This window comes from Mastigoproctus giganteus, chromosome 3, assembly GCF_048544385.1.
Source record: "Mastigoproctus giganteus isolate SK-2022 chromosome 3, ASM4854438v1, whole genome shotgun sequence".
Lineage (NCBI taxonomy): Eukaryota > Metazoa > Arthropoda > Arachnida > Uropygi > Thelyphonidae > Mastigoproctus > Mastigoproctus giganteus.
The window spans coordinates 73,023,480-73,037,195 of NC_143577.1; the positions used below are offsets into that span (position 1 = coordinate 73,023,480).

Genomic DNA, 13,716 nt, shown 5'->3' on the forward strand with positions numbered 1-13,716 from the left:
GTTGGTGTTTTAATTGCTTTTATTTAATTATATTAAATAAAGGTCTTAAAACTTAAGTTCAAACATAAATAAAATCAATTATCTATTCATCTAGGAGCCTCTCTTAAGTCTCTGGAGTAAATCCATTGGAAGGACATCCTAACTTCTATTTCTGGAAGCAACTAATAACAAAGTAATATTTTGTTTTCTCGCCTTCATTGGTATTATGCTTTTCTTAGTGTTATTTAATGAAGTAAATGTTGAATAGAATTGAGGTTTGTTAGTTGTAGGGTTTTAGATGCATCAGCAACTTAGGCCATATGGCGCTTATGTGGTCGATTTGCTGTTTGCTGGATGAAACACCCGAGTTTCCGGGAGAAAAAAAACATTCCACCCTTGCTGACTCATTCAGTCACGCTGTGAAAAATACCCGTGAAAGTTCCTCGCATCTTTAACGGGATTCGAACTCGGGTCTTTCCCACCAAGAGGCCGATGATTATACCAACTGTGCTGCCCACGAGGGGCAGAATACTTGCATGCACAAAAACCTCCATCGATAAGTTGTTGTTATTTGGTTTTTAGGAGCATTAGCAACTAAGGCCATATTGCTCCGGTGCGGTGGTCATTCCCTGACCTTTTCGCATCCTCCGTATTTGGTGGTGACGTGCTCGAACCCCGGTCTAATCAAGAAGCGTGTGCTACGCACTGCTGCTCCTGCCCACCTGGCTACTGCAGCGATAAGTGAGTTAGTTTGCTGAAATGTTTTGGACAATTATTAAAATATATATGAATTGGTTTGTTTGTTTGTTTGTTTTTTTGTTTTTAGGCGCATTAGCAACTAAGGCCATATTGCTCCGGGATATGCGGTGGTCATTCCCTGACCTTTCCGCATCCTCGGTATTTTGTGGTGACATACCGTACTTCCCCATGTATAAGACGCACCTGTTTTCGAAAAATTTGGGGTCTAAAAACTGGGTGCGTCTTATACAGTGGTTGTAGATTTTTTTACTTGCATTTCCCGCTTTTTCGCGCTTGTTGTCTTTCCACTCACTATTTCGTACTTGTTACCGGTATATTAGGTTACGTTTTGCCACGTTCTACCCAGAAATGGCCCAGAAAAGATTTTCGTACAGTGCTGAATTCAAGTTAAAAGTGAATGGAAATCGTGCTGCTGAACGTAAGTTTGGTTCTCTTCCAACTGAGAAAACAATCGGAGACTCGCTACGGGAAGAAGAAACCCTACTGAAAATTCCACGGCAGAAGAAGGCTATGAGAGGCAAGTCAGCAAAATGGCCTGATTTAGAGAGGGAATTTAAGATATGGATTGAAGAGCAAAGGGCAATTGGAATTCCTGTGTCCACAAAGATGGTGCACCATGAGACAAGAAGAACTGCTGATGAAAAAGAAGTTACTGATTTCAAAGGAGGACACAATTGGTGCTTCTGGTTCATGAAACGGAATGGACTAAACATGCGTACACGCACCAGACTTGCCCAAAAGATGCCTGAAATCTATGAGCAGAAGGTCCTTGAATTTAATCGTTTTGTCATTCAATGTCGGAAGACATCAGTTTGAGTTGGGACAGATTGCAAATTTGGACGAAGTCCCCCCTTCAATTTGATGTCCCAAGTAACAGAACTGCTGATAAGAAGGGGGTGAAAACTAACTGTGAAGACAAGTGGACATGAAAAGAGCCATTATACAGTTGTTCTAGCTTGTTGTGCCGACGGAACCACGCTGCCTCCTATGCTGATTTTCAACGCAAAACAATGCCAAAAGAAGACATTCCCCGAGGAGTGATTGTCCACGTTCATGACAAGGGTTGGATGGATCAGGATGGGATGAAGATCTGGTTTGAGAAAATTTGGAGCAGGAGACCAGGTGGGCTCTTACGCAAACCTGCCCTATTGGTGCTTGATCAGTTCAGGGCACACATAACAAAAAACACAAAGAAGATTGCTGCAGAGCAAGAAACAAAACTTGCCGTCATACCAGGAGGCTTGACATCCCAGCTCCAACCACTTGATGCCAGCATTAACAAACCCTTCAAAGCTGCCATGAGAGACGAATGGAACCAATGGATGAAGTCTTCTGGGGACAATTTGACACCAGCAGGAAGAGCGAAGAAACCAACTATAGGAGAAGTTTGTACCTGGGTGAAAAGATCCTGGAATAATATCCAGATTGAGATCGTTGTCAAGTCATTTAAGAAGTGTGGCATTTCAAATGCCATAGATGGAACTGAGGACGAGGCAATATATGAAGACAGTGATTCATGATCAGACACAGATGAGGACAAGCTAATGGATGGGAGTTTTGACAGTGATGTATGAATTTTATGATGAATAAAACTTGAGTTCAATAACTTTATGTAATACATTTTTTTTCAAATTTCGGGCCCCAAAATTAAGGTGCGTCTTATACATGGGGAAATACGGTATATATATATATATATATATATATATATATATATATATGAATTGGATGGACATGAAAAGAATAAAAGCAACAACTTCTGCAGGGCGATTTAAAATTCGCTCAGCCCAAATTCTGAATTACTATCTGGATTGCACCAATTTTGAATCACCCCGTACTGTGTTATGAAGTGTACAATGGCTATGTGGCTGGTATAGTGAAAATCAAATTTTCCAACTAGTAAGGAAGGATGGCACTTTGCCTGCATATAAAATCAGAAAGAATTTAGGTAATCTCCTTTAGTCAAATTAAAATGGGTGGATGACTTATCAGATATTTCCGGAGATTAGTTAGAACAAAGGGAAGAATTTCATATTAGTTAATCTCCAAAATATTTTTCATCTCTAACGTTTAATCGCGACACGAATTACTTTCACTTACTAAGTAACCTAGCAACTGTAACCTGTCTGAATGAGAAGAATTCGATTTACATTTACTGCCCATATTAATAATGGCCAATTCTAGTAGCGGCATAAATTACTCTCTGGAAGAACTGAACAGGTAGCTAACACTAAAAGGTACTCAAATCAAATTATTATATTAGGCCCACCGTAATTGTGTGTGTTCTCTGGTCGATTTTCCTGTTTTGTTGGACGATAAAAACCCAGTTTCTTGGGGTAAAACCTTGTTATCTACGCCTGAGACTGACTAACTCATCCACGGAATGAAAAAAGCCCATTAAAGTTCCTCGCATCATCGACGGGATTCGAACCTGGGCCTTTTCCACTCCGGTGTGGGGAGGACAGTGACCATACCACTGTGCTACCTGCAGGACTACTAAAAAGGTACTAAAACACCAAAATGTGCTTGCTACTGGATCGTCACAAGAGTTAGTGGTGAGTTCCGCTGTTCGAACTATAAAGAATAACATATCGCCGAATAGGAGGCGCGCGAAACGGATGATTGGCATCTTTCTTCCTGAGATTAGTGGCTCAAAATTAAGATGGAGACACCGCCACTTCTGGAGTCAGTGATACGATACTAATGCAACGAATGATACGAAGTATTAATGACTTCTTCACAAGACATTTATTACTAAAGCAATGCAGGTCAATATTAAAACGAGTTATTTATAGGGAAAAATCATTTACATTTCTGTGGGATCAAAAATCTGTAATTTAGTTAGCTGCCTGAAGATGGATAACTACATCTCGAAGGAAGAAAAAAAATGCCTTCAAGAAATTACTTTAGTCGTTGGCGAATTTCAATGCAGAAGTTTCCAAATGAGTTCGCTTGAGCGTATAGTAGCGAAACCACTGCACATTCAAGCGAACTAGTTCGTATGACAAGCGGAGAGCGTAATTAGTAGTGTTCTGAGACCCGATACTGAAGGCGCTGGAACCAGTGGTGGTAAAATTCAAAAATGCCCTGCTTTTTTGAATTAACTCGCAATGCAATCGTTAAACCTCACTTTCTGGGAATATCTTGATATACGTACAGATTGATTTTGTTATTTATTAGAGTTTATTTCCTAATAAACTGAAATGGCCCAATGATTAAAAAAAATAAATAAACCAATGGAATGAGCATCACAAGAGGAAGATTAGGGGGGGGGAAGAGCGAGAATAGGAGATGGCAGAAGAGTTGAGATAGTTTCGATGGAAATTGGGAAGTGAGACGGAAATAGCACACAATAAAAATAAGTATCAGTCAACATAATTATGCTGTGGAAAATTTGTAAGATTAGCTTATAAGATATATTATTTAAACCAAAAGGAGTAGCCCAATCGGCGTGTTACACTGACCAGCTGCCTTACTTTTGACAAGTGGTTTCAAATCAATGCAAAAAACCTAAACTTTAGCCGATAACAATCAAACATAATATATTTTCGGGTCGAATTATCAATATATATATAGGATGGACCAACTATAAATGAAATATATTTTTAACACATTTATTAAAGTTAAATTATTCATTCAGGATCTGATGCGCAAAGGCATGAAGAAAAAAAGTCTTCAACAAAAAAAAAAAGATGAAAGAAAAGATCTCTTAATGCATGTTTCGAAAGAACCTTTCCATCAAAGTTACTATAGCAACGAATATGCCCGTTCTATTATGAACACCGGGAAACTTATTTTTGTATATAATCTAAGATGAATCGATTAAAGCAAGACATTTGCCAAAGAAAAGTGTTTCCGAAGCATCTTCAGACAATCCCACCTAAATTCTGAGAGGGAGTATCTAATTTCTTTTCCCCCTTTAGTATTGTAGTCTTTCCTAGATCATCAGGTGCTTTATTGCGTTATGCAAACAGACGTGTTGTACTGAAAAGGGAGAGGGCGGTTTAAGGAATGCCCTTTTAAGCTGCAAAAAGCAAACTCTTCATAAGGGCACTTCTCGTAAGTGCCCTTATATAAATGAGTCATTTATTAATTGGCTTATCTTATTTACTTTCGTTATTAATAAACATTTCGCAAAAGGTTTGGAGAAGGTCAATGATAATACTTGACTGTTCCCCCACTTCTCGAAATGGAGATGGCTCCACTTGACGCATGCGTATGTTATTTCGCTCCGGCTACTGTGTGGCGAGCGACATCTCGGGCTGTTAGAGCTGGTGTTGGAGGAGCGTGTTGATTGTAAACCATTTGATCAAGTATTTCCAATGACTCCGTGATCTGTTTAAGTTTCTTTGTGCGGACAATGTATTTTAAAGTAATTTTTATCCTTCGGGCTACCACCTTCTCTTTTCTGAGGAAAATTTTCCTGTTTCAGCTTTAGCAAGAAGTACTGGGGGTTTGTAGAAAGGAAGTCCGCAAGTCGGACAAACAATACACAGAACGCACGTTCAAAATTTTGGAATATTCACAATCGGTTGTTTTCAACAGAGAGAAAAAGAGATCGCGTATTATGTTCTGTGCTATTGATTATTGGTACCGCTTCAGGCAATCTTTCTAAATCGTCCTCTGAGGCTACTTGTTGTCTTTGGTATCTTCTTCCGGTAGTTTACGGGATGCTGCATGATTCACACGGGGAAAGATATCTATAAGAATGAATACCCAAAGGAGCGGACTATAATTCTTATGAAAATGTAAGATTCGTGGTACAAGATGTGCTATACGTTCTGTAAGTATTCATCTCTAGTTTAAGTGTCTGCCTTGTCGTCATTCAAGTACAGCATGTTATTTGCTTCCACTGTAATCGGTCCGGTAGCTATTTTGCTGCTGACGGCCAGCATTCACGTTCTAGCCGAGTCCGGTCGGCCGCTGTCCCGCGTTGTGACAACCAAGTACGGAGCACTGCGCGGCTTCATCACTACACTTACAAATCGCCAGTTACAGCCTGTGGAGGTGTTTCTGGGAGTGCCTTATGCCAGCCCTCCTGTGGGATCTTTACGCTTCATGCCTCCAGTGACACCCGCTCATTGGAGAGGTGTACGTATGGCTGACCGCTTTGGTCCAGTGTGTCCGCAAAAGCTTCCTAACATTAAAAATGAAACAGAGACATTGAAGACCATGCCTGCAGGGAGACTGGACTACCTACGGAGATTAATACCATATCTGCAGAATCAGAGTGAGGACTGCCTTTATCTCAACATCTATGCTCCTGCATTGGGTAAGTTCAAATGAATAACTAATATATGCGTCTAGATTACGAATTTGTTATTAGAAGAAGTGGGATTCGTGTAAATTAAGAGAGCGAGCGAATGAGGAATGAACACAGGGATGAATAAAACACAGGATACAAATATGTGTGTAATGTAGTTAAAACCTTAATCTTTCTGATTGATAAAGAGCGATTTTTTTCCGAAAATCATTTGGAGTAGGTTGCGTTAGAATGTTATCAACTCTTTGAAAAATAACTACTTCATGACGAACATTTTTTTCGACTGTTTGGTTGTCTTTAAATACAATTCAAACATCACTTCAAACTATGACCTACAATAGAATATTTGCCGAGTGGATCAAATAGATCAACTGCTCAGTTTAAAATAATGGGCAGGACTTACCTCTCCGGTAAGCTAAGTTTCTTCCAATTTGTAGATATTAAAACATTAATTCGCTGTTCAATGGAATACCCTTAATGTTCTGCTTATCCGTACCTTGGGAATTTAATGAAGAATGGGCAGAATTCTTTTCTTACTTCATCCGTATTGCCCCCTTGCATTAATTTTTGTCTACCTTTCTTAGGATTTACTTTACGATACTTCTTACGCTTTAAGTGCCTTGTACTTTACTTTTTATCTTCTCCCGCATTTGTATTTCTCCTAACTTCTTTATTTGTACTGACTTTCTTTTGATCACTCATCGCTTTCTTTCATTGTTTCATCCTCTGTTCCATAATTTTTGTTTTTCGATTTCGATCTCCTTCCGCACTAATTTCTCAACATCTTTTTTGCCTTCCACTTTCTATCGTCTCGTTGTGATATTTTCTTTCCAGTGTGTCTCAATTCAATTACTTTAGCATTTTATATCCTTTGTTCCAGTCTTGCTACGAAGCCTATCTTTAGGCATCACGCTAAGAAAGTAGGATTACTGATGGAAATGTATATAATAACATTATCGTTTGAAATACATAAGTTATCTAAGCGTTGTGATGAAAATATTCGTTTATGAAATGCGTAATGCTACTGAATGGGAAAAAATTGTTCAGAAAATAGCTTTTTATAACTGATGTTTGCAAACTTTAGAACTTAGGGTAGTAAAGAAAGTTTCTGGAAACAATATTATATCTAAAGATATAATCTGACGGTTTCTTTATAGGAAATAAAACACAGTAGACTACTAGCCTTCCCTCTCCTCACAATAGAACTTGTGTTATAAATTTCTAGAATGTGGCGCATTCAGCTGGGCATCTTAGAACTGAGTAAGGATACGATGTGTCTGCTACACTAGAGAAAATTTATAACGTCTAGCTGTGGAGAGCAAATAAAGAAAGAAGTACTTTACTCTGGTTATTTGGTGATACAGTGATTCGCAGAGTGCTGGAGAAAGAGTACACATTGCTCATGATTTCAAAGAAGCTAGAAGACAATCTAACAATTCTGGTTTATTATGGATTTAGTTATAAGCGATAAATGGTAAGGCTTGAAGAAAATTTTGACGAATGGAGATTTCTCGACCATTCTGGACTTTTCAATATTTCCACGATCGCAAAATTATTCTTGCAGAAGGATACAAAATTTTCAAAATATGAAATCAGTATAAGATTGATGAAATAAACAAAGATTCAATATGCTCATTATAACAATCCGTTTTATTTTGATTTATAATTATTTGTATGTCATATATATCTAGTATTTATTATGATTATGAAACTTTTGCGCTCCAATGGGCAAAATGTACAAGTAATTTCATACCATACTGATGGTTTGAAGGCGGTACGCAACAAAAGTATTCAGTACGCACGTCAACTCCGATCTATGATGAGTAGATGACCTAACATCACCATTTGCCTTCTGGTCAGTGGCGCCAAATTATGGACGATAAAGTCATTGATTGCACTTGAATACATGAGTGAAAGTTTGAAAGTCCATATGAGAATATACTTAAGGACATTGTTTAGAATTTATCAATTTTCTTTAAAATTAAGTGATTTAAATTACGATATTTGTTCGTCGATCCTTACTTAGCCGAGGGATCTTTGTATTTGCGGTTATGTCTTTTTTTCTTTATGTGACTGATTTATTTTGATATTTTATAGCAAGTCTTCATAGATTTATGACATTATCAGTTTAAAGACATTTCTTCTGAAACCGAATATACTGAAATGCGTATTTAGACATTCATTTAAAACGAGAGCGAGACCTCAGGAAAATTGCAAAAACATTTGCGTAACCGAACTTAATTCAAAAATCTTATTTTTTATATTTCTGTTTGAAAATATGAAATGAATACCATTTTCTTTCGCTTGTTAGAAACGTAAGGAATATTTCCCATTAAACTGATTGACTTCCTAATTTGCATTCCGCCAGCCATTTTTTGTTGTTGATTGTTTATCTTCATGACCCAATGAGAATTTTGGTAAACATTTTTTTATTGTTTTCAAGAAAGTCGCTTTTCTTCTTTCAAATAAAAAACCCTTTTCTCTAGAGAGCTCATTAGATATCATAAAATTCCTTTCTACAATAATTTTAATGTATTTATAAATAAGTACATGATAAGTTTACCTTATGGCGAACAGAATATTATAAATGTCTAGGGTGATATTCTACCATTGTTTCTGATATGGCAAACTGCCTTTTAATCTATCACTGATCCATTTCTAGATAGAAAAGAAAGAAAAACACCATTACCCTCTTAACAATGATTATTAAATTTTTAAAATAATATTCAAGAGAGATGTTACGAACGTAATATATTTTTCTTCGAGAAGGTAAATGAATTCTCATTGCGAACTCTTTGCTGAAGATTACGATAATTCAGATTTCAGCAATTATTAGTAACAGACAATGATTATGTAACTGAATTTCACAGGGAATAACGGAAAAATACAAATGGTTCACTTATAAAAATACCCAACTGCGAAAAATGAAACATGGAGTAGTCAAGCCAATCAATTGCTTATCGACTGCCGAAAATAATTTGAAAAACTGCAGCAGTCCATAACTTAAGAGATAAACTTATTCTTAAATAGAGTCCGTGAGCCCAATGACACTTCCCAATCGTATCATGATACAAAAGCCCTTTTTTCGCAATAAAATGCATTATTCAATCTCGCTGATTAAGGTTTGATTTTATTTAGGTTCGGAAGGACAATATCATGTATTATTCTTTATACTCATTATCACGAGTGAAAAAATATGATAGGGCACCCATTATTGACAAGACATGCGCACAGCTTACTTCTTCCCTTCTTTCATCTCAACTATCGCACCTAGATTCTTGTAGAGCGTCGGTGTTCAATATACGACTCAATGATTGGGCTGATCCTAACTATTGGATCGCCGATATGAATCAGAATCCTTTTGCCTAAAAAATAGGTATGTTCAATTTCTATGGCTTTTATTAACTTTAATTTAGAAATGTAATCATAGTGTAAGATCCATAACTCAACTTTTTTATAAACAAAATCGAGAAAGATTGAAAATAAGGGAATTATTGATATTACTGAAAGAAAAGTTACACAAAATAAAAATTATTGATAATTTACGTAATATTAAATTTTATTCGAATCAATTTTTGCAAGTAAAAGCTAAAAATTTCAAAATTTGAATCACAATTTCGTAATTAATAATTTATCAATAATTTTACATTGGCAATTAACTTTTTTCCACGCGAAGCTACTTTAAAAAATCCAAAGGAGAAAATGCAGTTGCCAATTCAGAAACTGTCTCTGTTATTATAAAATATATTATTGTCTCAGGAGGCGTAATCAAAAGATTAATATTCAAATTAATTTCCTATAGGTACTTATTTACTTGGCTGTATGAAAGAGAAGCTACTTAAATTACAATGAATCCGCTTTATCTTTAAAATGCACGGGTGGCACTGATTTGAACGCGCTCTGAAAGAGAGACGCATTAAAGAAGTCAAGACCTTCAGTAGTTGCAGGCGGAAAACTGTAAATAACAGTTCATAGTTATTTAGCATCTAGATTATCATTCCGTTTTATGTCCATAATCTTTGCTCTTGAGCATGATATAGGTAGGATAAAAAGTATTCAATAACAATGTTCAAAGTGACTGTCAGAGGAAGAAAAAAAAATCTACCATTTTCTTCGACAAAAATTCAACAATTTTTGGTTTATCGCACTAAGACATCAATCTATGGAAGTTTCCGGTATATAAATCTTTCTCGTTCTCCAATCTGTTAATATTTTCTCGAAAAAAGTCTTCTTTGACTGTACTTGCTACACTTCATTATATTCTCTTCAGTACACCTATTCTATATCATGAATATTCTTCTGAAGATACCCGTAAAACAAGAAACAGGAATACATTTGTCCTTTATTCAGCTTCATTATTAAAATACTTAATTTTAGGTTATTTCTTCCATTTATAATTCCTATTCGAGAGCACAAAAATGATTCTTTGAATCACATCTAAGCTTAAGAGTTAGGTAGCCTTCTTCGAAACGCCTTACAATATTTAATGTGGGTTTTCTCGAACAAGCAGGCCTTTAGAAATTTTTCAAGGCAACAACAAGCACGATCAAATTTATTGAGATCATCTAATACTCGCCATACATTCGCTGTGACTGGCATTCCCTGAAGCATGGTACGTGACCCTCGCAAGTAGCATAGTCGATGTAATTACTGTCCTCCCCACACCGGGTGGAAAAGACCCGAGTTAGAATCTTGTTAATGACACCGGAAATTTTTTGTGCCTTTTTCACTATGTGGTTGAGTTAGTTGGTCTCAGGCGAGGGTTTCACGATTTTTTTTTCTCCAGCCAACTCGGAGTTTCCGTCCAGTAAATCGGCCACGGAATAAAAGGACTTTACAGACATAATACTGACGCCTCATAGCCGAATTGCTTTGTCGGATAGGACATAGCTAATCACGGTACGTAAAACCTTTAAGGTAGACTACCTTATAAAGTCAAACATCCGTATCTATTGGAATCAGAAGACTATCACAACGGTCATGATTTCGCTCAGTCGACGACTGGCAAGGTTGTGCAGGATCCAGAATGGTTATTTAACATCCTATGGAAAGATGAAGCGCACTTTCACCTTGAAGGATCTGTCGTAGACACAAATTATTTAATTTGGGCCAGAAAAATCCTTTAAATGAACGTTGAGAAACCAGTACACCCATTAAAAGGTACAATACGATTTAAATTTATGACTACGTTATTTTTGGCCCCTTATTGTTTGGGACCATTAACAATCCAGGGCATTTTGAAACATGCACAATTAACAGCACACGATGCCTTACTTACCCGACTGATTTGGCTTGCAACTGTTTTAGATTTTAAAGGCGCAATCCGCAGGGTGGAAGAAGCGAATATTCTGTTGGAAATTTTTAAAGCAGCTATGGAGAATGCCTCATCTCGCTTGTGTATTAGAAAATAATGATGGGCACGTGATAGTTGATCGCCAATAAAGATTTATCAAAAGTTTACCTTTGAGTTATTTTTCTAAATTATTCACTTTTTTGCGTCCCTGGGGACCAAATTCCGAACTAGTTTTTTTAAAGGCCATATATACTGATTACAATGTAAAAAGTGTTTTCCGATACGATCAGATATTAATTTATAAAGGTGGGAAGGGACTTTATAACAACCCCGTATATACATCATTATTTCATAATTTTTTATTTTAAATATATGCACACTAATTTTATATATATATATATATATATATCTGAAAGATAAACCCAAAAAAGTTCGAAAATTCTGAGTGATATATGCAATATTTTTCAGTATTTTAGCGAGTTGTAAAGAACTTGCTAGTCAAAAAAGAGTAAGAAATTGATCATTGGAAATGAAATACAATATTTATGAAGGGAAGAAAGATGGGTTATAAATGTGAAAGAAACACTTCAGCAAGCCATCTTCTGAGCTTTAGAGAGACTCCATCACCGACAATAATCTTTTATCACAAAGAAGCGCTAGTCAATATCGAGCATGCACATAATTAAGAAGCGAATCACAGTTAGAAAACCGATGTTAATCAGTTTCTAAAATAATTTTAATAATAAGAAATTTATCTAGAACTATAGGTTTGTTTTTATTATGACAAGAAGCAAATAAAAATATCCTTATAGTACAAGCGTATCTAACTGAAGCTAGCTCTACATATTGAGAACAAGTACTTTTCGCCAGATGCGTCTCCACAAATGCTTGTGGGATGACAGGTCGAAGAAGTTAAACAGGAAAATTAACAAATATTTATCTGATGATATAAGTATTGATTTTCCAGAAGAAGAGAAGGATATATATAGAAGAGAGAGAGAGAGAGAGAAAGAATAAGAAAATATGGAGATAATATATATATATATATATATATATTATTAATACCAGGACCCTACTTATGGGTTGGGCAGTTGCGCTCATGTACGTCCTAGTATTATTGCTATTTGCTTTGATCATCTCTTTATGTCTATATACTATCATTTTCTAAACTTTTATGCCTCATTAATTATTAGAGTATTCGAGGATTTCTTCCCTTACTTCGCCTTTTTAGCCTCAGCTTATTTTTTACCCTCTGTTAGCTCTCCTCCCATCAACTAATGTATATAATTTGCGTATATATTTTTTGAATCTGCTTGGCTAGCTGTTATTCTGCAAGAATGTTCCTAAATTTTGACAAATTATTACTTTTTTATTACATCTTTCTAACTCGGGCCTTTTGGCATATTATTAGGTCACCGTTACTAGAAAGATAACAATCAGAAACAACTCTTGCTGATTATTCCTTGGATGCATTGAATGGTGTTGGGCCTTGATAACGCCCATTGAACGTATCCTTATGTGATAATTAGCTATAATAATTTAAGTAGTATTTGATACTTTTTTGAGGCTTCTCTTTTGTTTCAAACTAAAATTGTCTGATATATAGTTAAAGGGGCTCTTTCCTGCAAAACGTTAGCTGTTCCCAATAATCATAATATCTTGACTAATTCAAATCAAAATAGAAACAAAAAATCACTCACCTGCTTTAAATTTATGGACAAGAATAGTTACTAGGAAGTTATAAAGCACTGAATACAAGCCATTAATCTAATTACTGAGTCGCTTACAAAATTTAACAAAGCATATAAAGTATTCTACGTAATTCATCTTTGCAATTTTTAGAGGTAATTATTTTAACTGAGTCAACATCAAGACATAAAAATAGCCGTTGTTAAGCTATTTTTGTCTTCAATGTTTAATCTTAATATTTTTTGAAATGCAAGAAACGTATCTTTAAAAAAAAATAACAAAATATTTGCTACTAAAATTGTCTAAATCCGTAACGTGAAGTTAATGAGCGTACTTGCATGGTTTGTTTGAATCACATTAAATTATTTCGATTCGCTGAGTCAATTGAGATTGCAATGTTTTTCCAACTCTTTATCTACAAACGCATGAAATAAATATGCACGCTAAAATTGAATTCCGTGTCCGATCTTCTACATCTGCCCATAAAATACCAATGTTTAGTATTTTAGCAACTTATAGAGGCCATTTAAATCGGGTGTTTACCAAATTTTTGTGCAATGCTAGAGAAAGGAAATAACGGCTGTTGAAATCGTCTGCGACGAGCTAAACTGCTGCCCTCTCGTGTTAGAAATTGCAATTTAAAGGATTTTTAAACTATATATTTAATCGAAGGGTTTTCCCTGAGAAAAATTCAAAGTATATTTTGCTGTACTGTATTAATATGAACCATCTTCTT

At 35.8% G+C, this 13,716-nt stretch overlaps 1 protein-coding gene across 1 annotated transcript in view; it reads left to right on the forward strand.

Moving 5' to 3' along the window:
* Positions 1–5,000: 5,000 nt before the first annotated feature.
* The window catches only part of LOC150088082 (neuroligin-4, X-linked-like), a 301,538-nt gene continuing 292,822 nt past the window's right edge, over positions 5,001–13,716 (forward strand). Inside the window, exon 1 of the mRNA XM_090370562.1 lies at positions 5,001–6,007. Within this exon, the coding sequence (XP_090226688.1) occupies positions 5,572–6,007 (436 nt within the window). The 5' untranslated portion in view covers positions 5,001–5,571. The remainder of the gene's footprint in view (positions 6,008–13,716) is intronic.